General features: G+C 41.9%; 1 protein-coding gene across 2 annotated transcripts in view; it reads right to left on the reverse strand.

Moving 5' to 3' along the window:
• Positions 1–4,453: 4,453 nt before the first annotated feature.
• LOC138978189 (ankyrin repeat domain-containing protein 46-like) overlaps positions 4,454–14,646 on the reverse strand; it is a 29,805-nt gene continuing 19,612 nt past the window's right edge. The window contains exons 1-3 of one of the 2 annotated variants that reach the window (XM_070350851.1): positions 13,200–13,558; positions 7,646–7,801; positions 4,454–6,343 (exon numbers count right to left, since the gene is read on the reverse strand). In XM_070350851.1, coding sequence (XP_070206952.1) covers positions 6,112–6,343; positions 7,646–7,801; positions 13,200–13,513 — 702 coding nt within the window. In that variant the 5' untranslated portion in view covers positions 13,514–13,558 and the 3' untranslated portion in view covers positions 4,454–6,111. Of the gene's footprint in view, positions 6,344–7,645; positions 7,802–13,199; positions 13,559–14,646 lie in introns of those variants that run through there. The other variant, XM_070350852.1, reaches the window with a different exon arrangement.

Here is a 14,646-nt window from a genome sequence, read left to right on the forward strand (position 1 = left end):
ATGGCACCGTACAAAGCCTTCCTCCAAGTCCCCCCTTCCGTGTAGTAACGATAATACGCTTGAAGGTGTCGGAGCCAAGGGGCTTGGGGTTTGGCCAGAAGTACTCAGTTGTTCAGGGTATCTGGCCATTCCTCGTAAACCACCCAGTCTAGACCGCCGACGGCCGGGCCAGGAGCCAGTCGGGTACCGGCTCTGTGTCCACACGGCGTCTAGGTCGTGGTAAGCGCCGCCATATTTGTAGAGAATGTTAAATTGCTGTTAACTGGCCTGGGATGGAATATATCATAATATGCGTTGATTTTAACATTCTGACTCTACCTACCGCTCAATGTCAAAGCTCGCCGTATTCAAGTGTTGCGTCGATCCCGGAATCAAGTTCAGAGGAGAAAAAAACATTGAAAACTCACGAAATTCACACCACTTCAATCAATCAATCAATATGAGGCTTATATTGCGCGTATTCCGTGTGTACAGTTCTAAGCGCAGGGATTTAAAAAAAAAAAAAAATTTATGCAATTTATATCGCGCACATATTCAAGGCGCAGGGATTTATTTATGCCGTGAATTTTTTTTGACACAATGCCATCGCGCATTCACATCGGCCAGCAGATCGCAGCCATTTCGGCGCATATCCTACTCAGTTTCACGGCCTATTATTCCAAGTCACACGGGTATTTTGGTGGACATTTTTATCTATGCCTCTACAATTTTGCCAGGAAAGACCCTTTTGTCAATGTGGGATCTTTAACGTGCACACCCCAATCGCGTAGTGTACACGAAGGGACCTCGGTTTTTCGTCTCATCCGAAAGACCACTTGATAAGCTACAGTTTGTGCACACGAAAAATGAAGTAATTCGGTCAAGAGATGTAGCAGCATTTGTGTGGGTTGCATTTTTGGGGGTTACACTGTATAGCCTACTCACGTCGGTACCTCCGCTGCACCCGAAAATAGCCGGGGCCCCTTGCTGTGCACCGCGGCCGAGCGAAACGAAGACCACGCGGGGTGAGTTTCTGCACAAAATCTTCTCTGTTTTCTCCAAAATGACCGCTCGGCCGCGGTGCACAGCAAGGTGCCGCGGCTATTTTCCGGTGCAGCGGAGGTACCGGCGTGATATTCCTGTGGGCAAAAACCATGTCACAAGTTGGAACATTGTTTTTCTGTTGCTAGTTTAATCTGATGACGGTTATGGAACGCCAAAGTCTATTTTTTTCTATTATTATAGTTGCCTGTTCAAGTCGCCATAGACTAAGATGCACCTCATGATCAGCAGTAAACAAAACCCGGTACATAGGCTAAACTAAACAAAATTGAAGTTTGTTTTAGGGATATCCCGGCGTGCGTAAAAGGACCCAAATATGAGATCAAATTATATTCCCGAAATAATTAATTTACATGTTCTGCTTTCGTTTGTGCCTGTTTCCCCAGACATTTACTTTAAAGTCATATGGTGTGGACGTACAAGGACTTCCTCCCGCACAAAAGTGACTGCAGCACTGGTGGATTTTTATGTGTATGACCGTTTTTACCCCGCCATTCAGGCAGCATTCGCCGATTTCGGGGGAGGCATGCTGGGTCACTGTATTTTCGTGTTTCTATAACCCACCGAACTCTGACATTGATTACAGGATCTTTTCCGTGCGCACTTGATCTTGTGCTTGCGTGTACACACGAAGGGTCTGCACATAAGTTGACCTGGGAGATCTGAAACATCTTCACTCTTAACCCACCAGGCGGCAGCGACCGGGATTCGAACTCACGACCTCCCGATTAGGAGGCCGACGTCTTACCACCACGCCACTGCGCCCGTCGTGCATGTGTTCAGAAAGCGGTTGTCTATATTTTTTAATACATGTATGTTCTTCACAGTACCCCCGGACAGGAACGTAAATGTATGTGACGATTTTGGTAGTACATTGTACTTATTGCTCTCATGATTAGGAGATACAAGTAATTGACATGTATTGATCTGCCGCAGTTACCTCACGGCCGACCATAGAGGTGAGAAAAGTTTAACGTTTATATTTTTTTGTATTAGCTGCAGAACCCCCGGAAAATTTAAAAAAACCGAAATGGTCGCTTCTTCTTGTGATTAATCATAAATACTGAAAGAAATCCAAGTGTTACCCGAGTCCTATTCATTTAGTTTCATCAGTCTGGCATCAATTTCTTTCTGTTGTCCAGCGCTTATAGCGTGAGTGAGCGTTCAATGTTCTTTTAGCGGGCATCAAGGCAGCTAGGAAGTACCTTGCATATCTCTCTATTGGAATTTGCCATAGATAATTAATTCTATAACACCATCTCCTGTTCTCACATACATGCTATGTAGCGAGTGGATGGTCCAGATGAATGTGATTTATCTTTGCTGCAACAGGAGGCTATGCTCGCCTTTTTCTGAGATTGGTGGCTGGTATGTCTGCTGCCTGATATATCTGAGTTGCAATAAAAGTCTGTCACGTATCTTTAACAATTGTTCAAAGTCTGGATGAACAAGACAAAATGCATGTGAAAATCTAACATCTCTCTCTCCTTCTCTCTCTCTCTCTCTCTCTCTCTCTCTCTCTCTCTCTCTCTCTCACACACACACACACACACACACACACACACACACACACACACACAAACACACACACACACACACACACACACACATTTCATATCAAGATTGTCTCAATTAACTCACAGCAAACCCATTTTTGTTTTACTTCAAACCCAAACATAATTTATTTTTATCAGAAAGAACATTAATTTTATAACTGTGCTGACATAAATTGTGTGATCATCACATGCTTACTTATGTCACAAAATCAATCAACAACAGAAAAAGCATCACATACACACACGCACACACAGTGACCATAACATACAGCTGATGGTCACTTGGAGAAAAGTTTACAAAAGGAAAAGTCATTTTCCTGTTCATAAGAATCACTGTCCCTAAAAAAATAAGACGGTTGCATGATTAAAGGCACAGTAAGCCTCCCGTAAACCATCACAGATACTGTCAGGCTTTTACACACAGTACAAACACCCTTCCATTTGAACGCTCAGCTCACCAAACGGGAACATCCTAGGTGCCCTCCGTAAAGAGGGAGCAATTTTCAAAGAATTTATTTTTGCGTGGTTTATCTTACCCCTGAGCCATCGTGAACCCGTGTGATCAAGTTTCACCTTCTCACAATCATCAATGTAGTCGTCAGTTAGTAATGTGACTGTGACTCGCTGTGAGCTTATCTGCGATAGCACGTTATTAAGTACCTCTGACTATGCACGAAACAAACGGCTGTGGTTCACAAGAACTCTAGCAATGGCTTTTGACTGTTCAGAGGAACTGGCGATAGGTATAAACCGTCGTCTGCTACGAGAACCACGACCTTGCGTGACCCTGCTTCCGGGCTTTTCTTTTTTTAAACTTTCAAAACTTCGAATTGTACTGATCTTGTCTTGATGAAAAAAGAATTCTTTTATGATATAAGAATGTTTGTGTAACAAGCTGTCAATTTATTATTTAAATTGTAAAAGTTAGGTCTAGCGCCAAAACGCACCACGGTTCAATTGTCTCTGACACTCTCTCCGCAAAATTAATTCTTTGAAAATTGCTCGCTCTTTACGTAGGGCACCTAGGATGTTCCCGTTTGGTGAGCGTTCAAATGGAAGGGTGTTTGTACTGTGTGTAAAAGCCTGACAGTATCTGTGATGGTTTACGGGAGGCTTACTGTGCCTTTAATCGGCCTTTGGCTAAACACAAGCATACTATATTAACCTTCACCGGATCACGCTTTGGACTACACAGTTCGGATGATGTGTACGACCCATACTTTCCAAAGAAGGATTCAACATAAAAAGTATGGGTCGTGCACGACCCACCCCATCCGAATAGATAAACAGCGTAAAATTCATTACGTTATTTCATATGGGTCGTCCACAACCCACATCATCCGAATTAACTGTGTAGTTCAAATCACGTCATCGTTTATTTGTTTGTTTACAAAGATAATCTTTCAAAAGTTGGGCAACAGGAAGGTCATATGGTGATTGGAGATTACATGATGTCTCAATTAAAAACTCCAAATAGTTTCAGAAATAAAGACGAATTTGTGAGGCTCTGGGTCATCGATGACCCACGAAACACGGTGAAGCTAGATTAATGATAATGTTCTTTGCAACTTCTGAAATTTTGCAAATGAATATTACAACACTGATTTTACAGGTCTGAATACAAACTTACATTTTTGGGATACAATAAGAATGATCTGAAAGTTGCGATAGCAGCTATAACACTAAGTAGTCTAAGGTAAACACGAAAACAAAATTATACAATGGTGGGCAACTTATTGCACTGTTATCAATCAATATGAGGCTTATATCGCGCGTATTTCGTGGGTACAGTTCTAAGCGCAGGGATTTTATTTTTAAAAAAAAAGAAAGATTTTATGCAATTTATATCGCGCACATATTCAAGGCGCAGGGATTTATTTATGCCCCGTGAGATGGAATTTTTTTACACAATACATCACGCATTCACAACGGCCAGCAGATCGCAGCCATTTCGGCGCATATCCTACTTTTCACGGCCTATTATTCCAAGTCACACGGGTAGTTTGGTGGACATTTTTATCTATGCCTATACAATTTTGCCAGGAAAGACCCTTTTGTCAATCGTGGGATCTTTAATGTGCACACCCCAATGTAGTGTACACTGTTAGATAAATATTTAAAAAAAAAAATTGCTTGTACATATAATATTTGCAGGCAAAAACATGTGTTCAATCTCAGTGAAGCAACATGTAAGTGTGTTGTAATAGTTGCCTGCAGCCAACACAAATCGGACCTTCCCGACTGAAGAGCTTTGTCAGTGGGGTACTCAGCAAGTTTACGATTCAAATATCAAAACGCTGGCAACAAAATCAACTGAGGAGACTAACCGTTTGTTATTTTCTTAAAGTTAAACTGTTTGCTGTTTTGTTTTGCCGCAAAAATGAAGCACTTTATGCACGTTTGACTGTTTGCTGCCCGTGACTACAACTAGTGTAGTGTGGTTCCATCACACCTTCACCCATAGACCAAATAGCCTGGACCGCCAACTCGTCACGTGACCCTTCGAGGTTACGACGCCGCCTTTCAGGGGCGCTAAGCGTCCGGTTTGAAAGGCCAGCGATTTGAAGACAGTGAAAAGAAAGCACGCTCCAGTTATTTGTGACAATGGGAGGTGACAATGAACTGGATTTTCCAAAACTCCAAACTAAACTTAACCAAACTCATCGAAAAACATGTTCCATATGCACTTTTGCTGAGTTTATTTTAGCATTTTCAGAACTTACCTCGGCAAGTTCGTCCATGTTTACAATCGACACCGGATATCACGTCCCCCTGATTTCTGAAAGGCTTGTAAGCGTAGGTTCCTAAATGCGAGAGGCCGCTACCTCGTAATAGAGAGAAAGAGCGGAGAGAGAGCTAGTTGGCGGTCCAGGATAAATGGTCTATGCTTCACCAGATCACGCTTTGGACTACACAGTCTGGACGATGTGGGTCGTGTACGACCCATACTTTCTAAAGAAGGATTAAACGCAAAAAGTATTGGTCGTACACATCCCATGCCATCCGAGGAATAGGGATAAACTCTTTACCGCCTCTTTGCAGACTATGGATCGTACACGACCCACGGCATCCCAATAGGAATAAACACTGTAAAATGCCTGCTTTTATTTCAATAGGATCGTCCACGACCTACAGCATCCAGACTGTGTAGTTCAAATGACATCATTGTTAACTTGTTTATTTATAAAGATAATCCTTAAAAAATTGGTCGATAGGAAGGTTCTATGGAGTTTGAGGATGACATTAAGTTTCAATCAAAAACTCCCAATCGTTTTCGAGATACAGACACTTTTGTGAGGCTCTGGGTCATCCACAACCCAGGAAGCACAGTGAAGGTTAAATGGGGCATCTTGCGCCTTGCTTAGAACCCTGTTTATTGCTCTTCTCAGGCCTCTGTCTGTGGTCACTGACACATACTTTTTCGGTCTGACGTAATATTTCTGAGCATGGGAACAACACTGCCTGTTTGAAAACTGGATAGCACCTTCAGTGCTCAAACTTTTGTCAAAACTCACTACATTCGCACTCTGAAGCTGTCTCCGTGTTTGTCAATGGGTATCCGTGCCTGACTGCCATAGTTAATGCCCACCAAGATGTATGTTACATAAAGAGACAACCCTAGAAGTCCAACCAGGAGCAGCACTGAGTTGCGTCCCCCTAGTTCCGCAGCCAGTTCCTGCCACAGTCCAGAGAGAGGCTGTCCAATGGCTGACCTTGACCTTTTGCCTGGCAATGTTGCTGAAAACCTGTAACATTAGAAGAGAAAACAAATCATGTAAAGCGATATCAAAACATTTAGTCAATTTGTCGGCCTCAAAAATCAAAACTAAACTAAAGAGTCTTCATCGTGACTTTTTCCTGACAGACCCAAATTTCATGTACACAGGGGACCAAATTTGGATTACAGGAATTTTCCTTGTTTTTGAGCTTAATATCTATCAATACATAAATATTTACATATTTTCATCCAAGAAAGAATTCAATGGATCTGCTTTTGTCATTTGTGATTGTTATTGCCATTTTCATTTTAAGAAAAAAAATTTGATTGACAAATCAATGATTGAATGTTTAACTTAAAGGCATATGTACGCGCTCCCGTGTTTACAAAGTGTAGTTTGCCAATAATCGATGTCAAACGCACCATAAGACCATGTAATGACGATATGTCGCCATGCGCGGACCATATACATGCATTACAGCTTGTTTTAGAGTCTCAAAAACTTTGGATGTAAACAAAGACGCGGAGTTATTTCCCTTGCGTCAACGCTACCTCTGTTGGCAAATCTATAAATAGGACGATCCAGATCAAAATGAAAATTAACATATCTCAACATTGAAGGGGTCCTAGACCACAATATTTTGCAGGCAAATTAATTTAGCAAGTCTCCAGCTGTTGGTAAAGCAATTAGCGTGTATAGTCATCGAGTACATATGGCTTTAAGCTTTTAAGCTAAAAGTAAAATGCAATCCCATAAACCGAACCAAACCAAAATAAACCAAAATTCTATTAATTTGATTGAAAAATGTGGTCACCACAATGCCGCCTCAACTAAAGCCAGATATGCCATAGATCATCAAAGACATTTAAACGGGAAAACAAGAAGAAGAAAAAAGGTCTGGGGAAATCATCTGAAGGCATAGAATTCACAAGTTAACTTGAAGTTTGATGAAGATCTGTCCACTAGCTTTCTTGGAATTGCTCTACACACACACACACACAGACACACACACAGTGCAAACACCCTTATCTCCATTTCCAGTCTACAAGAATAAATTTACTCAAATCTTTACAGACTGTTTCAATGTCCCTTTGAAACAAAAAATCAAACCTGAAATTCAGTTATGGAAAATACCCAGTACAGTAGAACCCCCTTTTAATCATGACCCTCAATCTAAGCTTAATTAACTCACTCCTTCAAATGTTTTCAAAGATTTTCTGTTCAAAATGTAAAATTTCCCCCATTTTAAGACTCCCTCCTTTTTAAGACCCAATTTTCTCAGATATGTGGAGGTCTTAAAAGGGGGGTTCCACTGTATATATAGCTCACCTGGACTGAGATGAGTCCGCCACTGTGGACTTTTTAGTCTGACTCTGACCTTCACTGTCCTTTGTTTCCATCTCCAGTTGACATAGCAAGCCGAACACAGTCTCCGACACTCCCTTCCTCTCTGCCAGGTCTCTGGGCGTGAGACCTCGCTTATTCCTGTCCACACAAGAGATAAATAACTCATCCAGGTATCAACACTCAGACAGACATAGAATATTTAGTTTTTGGTTAAAATTGGTGGATTGTAATAATAATAATAAGTTTTCAAATGTATTGTACCGTTTTTTGAATCGCCTCTATGTAAATAACATATATGAAGCACCCTATTTAAAACATGTTAATTGAAACAACTTTAAATGCTCTTGGTCTTAGTAGTTTTTGGCATGACCAGTTTAATTTACGATGTTCCGACAAATGGTTTAAATTGAAAACGTTGCAATGCCTAAAAGATCAATATATACACTCTTCAAAAAAAGTTAAGGATCGGTTGAAAAATCGGATCTAATTATAAAAAATTGTCAAAAAATTAAACATTGACATAATAATTAAAAGATTAATGTGTTTGAATTAACAAATGAACAATGAGTCTTGACCTAGAATTTTGTTTGGCAGGCAGAGTTATTTCCCTTTGTGGGACTTCTCAAAAGCTTCTGCAGTTTGGAAGGAAAAGGGTGTTTTTCATAGCCCCATGAAATTTGCGGAACGCATGCCAGGGCAAAAGGTTGTGATGCACGTGCTACAACAGGGTCCTGGCTATGAACATCGCTCACCAGCTTGTGTTTAAAGGTTGACACGCTGACACAATTATGCACAGTAGCAACATGCCCCCACGAAGAAAACTGAGCGATTTGGATAGAGGAAGGGCAATAGGATGGCTACAAGACGGTGTTGCTGCCAGGCAAGTGGCCCAGAGGCTTGCAGTGGCTCCCTCTGTCATCATCAGACTAAAACAGAGATTCCACGCAACTGGAAGAGTGCAGGAGCGACAACGTTCTGGTCGGCCCAGAGTCACCACACAAAGAGAGGATCGCTTCATTCAGAGGCAGGCCATGCAACAAAGAATGGCTACGGCAAACAACATTAGGCAACGCCTACAAGCTACCACCAACACTGTTGTTAGTGGTCAGACGATCCGAAACCGCTTACACAACTTTGGCTTGCGTGCAAGGCGTCCAGTCCGAGGAACAACCCTGACTGCTAATCACCGAGCAGCTCGCCGAGCCTGGTGCACTCAACATGTGAGGTGGCAACGTCAGCAGTGGGCTCAGGTGTTGTTTACAGATGAGTCCCGCTTTTGCTTGGAACCTGCTGATGGTCGCATCCGAGTGTGGAGGCGTCGCGGAGAGCGCTTCGCAGAAGGCGCTGTTCTGGAACGACAGCGTTTTGGCGGAGGCTCTGTGATGGTCTGGGGAGGGATCAGCACACGTCTAAGGACACCTCTGTACCATGTAGTGGGCAACTTGACCGGTGTCTGCTACCAGAATGAGATCCTGCAACCCCTGGTCGTTCCAGCCCTCCAAGCGATCGGCCCTCGTGCGATTCTTCAGGATGACAACGCACCTCCCCATCGCTCTGCAGCTGTAAACACCTTCATCCAGCAGGCCAGGGTCAACAGGATGCTGTGGCCAGCCAACAGCCCGGACCTGAACACCATGGAGTACATGTGGGACAAGCTTTGTCATCGGGTACAGCAACATCACCCTCCTCCTGCTAATCTGGGTCACCTGCTGCAATGGCTCCAGCAGGAATGGAATGGAGTTCCCAGAGCATTCATATGCAACCTGATCCACTCCATGCGCCAACGATGTGTTGAATTCCTGGCACACAACGGAAGGCACACGCGATATTGACACTGATTCACATTGTTGTGAATTCCATTTTTGAGGGTTGTCACGTTTGACACACTCTAGCTAAATTGTCGCTGCCGCGTTCGATCTTTGCTTTGTTTGTCATTACTCCTTGGTTGTTGAATTATATAATTTTAGAAAAATGAAAGAATTCGGTCTCGTCTGTTTTGCGTGGCGTGCTTGTAAAAAGGTGATCCTTAACTTTTTTTGAAGAGTGTATATAATTATATATATATATATATAATTATATATATATACAATTGTGGTTTTCAGAATTAAATGAAAAAGAAACTTGTTTGAATTATAGATTTTTTAAAGATACATTTATATTTGAACATTATTTGAACATTTTACCCAATAACCTAGCACTCTCTTTCTTACGCTTTAGAACATTAAATCATAAATTGCCAATACAGAAAAGCTGAATGTTAACTACTGTATACCACATAACGAAAGAATATGTGTTAAATGCCAGTCTGGAGAACTCGGAGATGAATCTTCTATATATAATTATATATACGACTTGTGTCTGTGTGTCTGTGTGTCTGTGTATCTGTGTATTTGTGTAAATTTGTGTATTCGCCATGCACGGCCAAAGTTCTCGATGGATCTGCTTCAAATTTGGTGGGCTTATTCACAGAGACCCCGGACACAACCTCATCGATGAGATATTTCAACACGTGCTCTCAGCGCGCAGCGCTGAACCGATTTTGGTTCCACCTCAGCTATTTTGGTTCCACCTCAGCTACCCGGGCCCCCATACCGACACACCATAGCCGCTACACCACATCACAACGCCAAAGTTCTCGGTGGATCTTTTTCAAATTTGGACACCGTATTCAGCTACACCCCGGACACAATATCATCGATGAGATATTTCAACACGTGCTCTCAGCGCGCAGCGCTGAACTGATTTTGGTTTTTGTGTTCATTTCACCATTATAAGTAACTCTTCCTTATCTTCTCCAGTGTTTGGCGTTTATCTCCCTTCCTTCGTGTGGCTTTCCCGTTTGTAAGTTACTATTACTATTTTTAGAATGTCACTGCGCTGTCCACTGCGCTGTCCACAACGCTTCCCTTGCACCCGTAAGTTGTTCTTACTGTCAAAGTGAAAAGGTCGAATCAATTTATAGCCACGCGAAAAATACACTCTCACCTATCTCTATATATATATTTATAGATATAGATATACATATATATATATATGGCTTCTCTGTGTGTGTGTTTGTGTGTGTGTGTGTGGGCAAAAACCTGTGGATTGTAGAGTTCTGTTTGTGATGGGGTCTAGCGGCTTTTGTCTGTCTGTATGTTCTGGCATTTGAGAAGCCACAACAGATAATATAGGGCTAAGAAATAAGCTCTAAAATTCTCAATCCCGTTTGACAGGACTTCGCCTGCAAAGGTGATTGTGATGAACCGCCACGCTGTCTGTCCCTGTCTCGCGATTCACCCCGGCGAAGCCGGGTATTCCTCTAGTTTCATTATATATTTCACTGTAATGTTTTTGAAAATTTGAGGAAAAGGTTGTTACCATTGTATTTTTGTATTTGATCACGTTTTTTATTAAAACAAAAACGAACACAGAAACATACATTCCTGTATAAAAAACCTGTATGATTACAATTATTTAGTTATGAATTAAGCTTGATTTATTTTCGGTTAATTAGAAGTGTTACATGTCTCATTATTACATATCTTTTTTGTATCGTGTTTATTGCAATATATTCTTTTAAATTCATGTAACCCTAGGGGTTTTTTGAAATAAATATTGACTTGACTTGACTAGATACTGTGATAGGCAGAGGATTTACAAGAAAAACAACAAAGCTTTTCAAAATCAGCAGTCAAGTAAGCATCGTAACAGAGGGGAAAAGAAATATGTGCTAGAGAGCTCTAACTTACTGTTAAGGCCAGGTCACACAGCCCAAAAGTCGCGTAAACGCATGAATCACGCATACAATTTGCTTGTGCGTGCTTGTCGGTCGAGAATTTGACCATTTTCGCTGATTTACGCGATGAAAATCACCGATGAATTGCGCAAGAACTACGGAAAGATCACGCAAAAATCACTAACAAACCACGCACTACAGCGCATAGGTACGCAAAGGTCCACGGAAAACCACGAATAATCTGCGCACTATCACTAATGGACTGCGTATGAATCGCGCATGAACTGCGCAAGGAATGCGCGGCAGCGGGCACGTCCTTTCCGCACATATATATATAAACTGATGCAACCGCGGTGCCTTGGCATTCCCGTTTCAACAGTCGCGAACGATCACTGACATTCCACGCATATTTCGCGCATTGTTCGCGTAAGAACTACGCAAACTACGCAGAAATTATGTAAAACAGCGCAATACTGCGTAAACTCTTAGAGTCTTACGCGAAGATGAGTTTTGAGCTGCTCAAAACCTGGAATCGCGTAAAGCGCCGATCCGCGAACATCGGCGGACAACTACGGAGGTTCCACGTACGTCAGACAAACAGATGAAATGCGCAAATCGCGCATGTATCGCGTAAGGATCGAATTTCGTGCGTTATTCATGCGTTTACGCGACTTTTGGTCTGTGTGACCGGGCCTTAAGACAAAAATGCATGTAATAATAATAATAATATGGGAGATTTATAGAGCGCTTTACATTCTCAAAGCGCTTTACAATGACAAACATACATAATACATACAAAGCAAAGCAAAAGCATGTGCAGCAGCATTCAGCACACAAATGAACAACGAAACTCAAACACTACATCAATACAATCTGCAAGCATACTAACACAGGCAAAACATTCAAACATTCAAACACCTGATTCAAAAATGCACCATGTTGAAATAAAATTAATCAAAATACTGGGTGAAGAAGTGTGTTTTAAGGTTTGATTTGAAGGAACAGAATGTTTGGCAGTGTCGGATAGAGTAAGGGAGAGAGTTCCACGCAACGGCAGCAGAGTGGGAGAAGGCTCTCTGGCCGTGCTGTTTGCGACTAAAAGAAGATAGACGGAATATTCTAGTGTCTACAGAGGAGCGGAGGGATCGTGAGGGTGTATAGAGTGTGAACAGGTCAGACAGGTAGGATGGGGCTGAGCCAGATATTATCTTGTAGCAGATACAGCAGCACTTATATTGGATTCTCAGCTCTACAGGGAGCCAATGAAGTTTCTTTAGCAAGGGGGAACAGGACTGGGACCGAGGGGCTTTGCAGACAAGCCGGGCTGCAGAATTTTGAACGCGCTGCAAAGGATGGATGACAGACTGAGGACAGCCAATGAGAACAGAATTTCCGTAGTCTAATCGAGAAAGAATGTAGGAGGAAACAAGGGTCTTGGTGGCATCTTCCGTAAGGTATGGGCGGATAGAACCTATTCTCTTAAGCTCGATGTAAGCGGACTGACAGACTTTCATAACATGGTGTTTCATGGAGAGATCGCTATCAAGAAAGATGCCAAGATCACGGACGGAGTCTGAGAATTCAATAGCGCTGCTGCCCAAAGTGATAGAAGGAGGGAGAGAGAGAGAGGAGGAGAGGGATGATTTGGTGAAACGAATGGCTTCTGTTTTGTCACAGTTAAGTCTAAGCTTGTTAGTGGACATCCAGAGTTCAACGTCAGCAATGCAAGACTGAAGGGAGGTGGTCATCTGGGCGTATTCTGAGGGAGTCGCTGAGTTCTGAAGCTGAGTGTCGTCAGCAAACATTTCGTCAACTTACATTTGTAAAACATGTGCACCATGTTCAGCCAGAAGCTCAATGGTCTCTGCGTGTCCGCACCAGTGTAAAGGAGTGTTTCCTAGGTTATCGCACGCATTAACATCAGCGCCGTTGCACAGTAAAACATTCGTCAGATCTGCTCTTCCACGCATCGCTGCCAAGTGTAGGGCTGTACGGCCTGATTTTTCATCGGCTTCATTCACATCACAGGACGCTGATCGCAATAAGGATTTGACCATTCCCACGTCTCCCTCCAATACAGCGTCATGGAGTTTACAGCTGCACTCCATCATGTCTGAAAAGTCCCAGGGCATATTTACCAAGTGCTTGCGTTTGCTTCCTCGTGTAAATCTACTTTGTTTCGTTTTAGCGGGTTAAAAAAAAGGTGGATATCTTCGTGTTCTTGCATAAGAGGTGTGTTATTTTGATAATTTATTCCAAGTATTCAGTACCTTTTTGTAAAAGAAAGTAATAAATAATTTCATAGATTTTAAACAGATAACAAAAAAATGCAGAGATGAAATATATATTAACGTTTTGAAAAATATCAAATAATATGTCAGTCCATCTTAATTTTCTTACAACACTATAAAACCAGAGAATTCTGTATTTGGACGTCAATGTAACATTTTCCTGGAAAACAAAAGTCAACATAAAATCAAAAAAATATAGTGAGAATTTAGTGTTGGGAAAAGAAGGATAATGAGTCAAAATAAACTAGTTGGCGGCGTGCTAAGGGATAGCAGGAACTGAGCATTGTGGGAAGATGTAAACATGGTCGATTTGTTATGATTTTTGCCTTGGGAGAGAATCCGAGGGAGACGGTTCTTTGACAGTAAACAACCCGTAAACACAACATCAACATGAACTTGAAAAACTTATTTCAAGATTTTAATCCAAGGTAAGTGACACTTTAAAAATCGTTGGTTTGTGTTTCAAGGTTTTGGCTTGGCAAGTGCTTGCTCAATTAATTAGTCTTACTCTTATCGACTTATGTGGTCTGTCCAGTTATACATTTTAACAGAAACACATGCCTGTTGTATATATATTTTATACCATAGATGTCTTCAGATTTGGCCGCGAGGCAAAAGAGTACATTTGAGATCCATTCAGTGAGGCCAGCCTCATGGTCAGTCACAGACTCACACCTCACAGCTAGGTGCCAATTCTGAAGCTGCACAGTTTGTTAAAGTTTTTAAAAACATATGGGTTGTGTAGCAACAAATGTACATTATTTTTCTGCCTGAGCTTGTGTTCACTTTCCCAAAGGAGAGGGTCACAGTAAACTAGCTGTCTCATTCATTTCAGTACAACCTAAAACAACAAACGCACACACATACGTATACATGTGACAGTTAACAAACGTACACACATGTATGCACACACATGTATGCAGATGTACACACACACACACACACACATATATACACACACACACACACACACA

The sequence above is a fragment of the Littorina saxatilis genome, linkage group LG10, assembly GCF_037325665.1.
Source record: "Littorina saxatilis isolate snail1 linkage group LG10, US_GU_Lsax_2.0, whole genome shotgun sequence".
Classification (NCBI taxonomy): Eukaryota; Metazoa; Mollusca; class Gastropoda; order Littorinimorpha; family Littorinidae; genus Littorina; species Littorina saxatilis.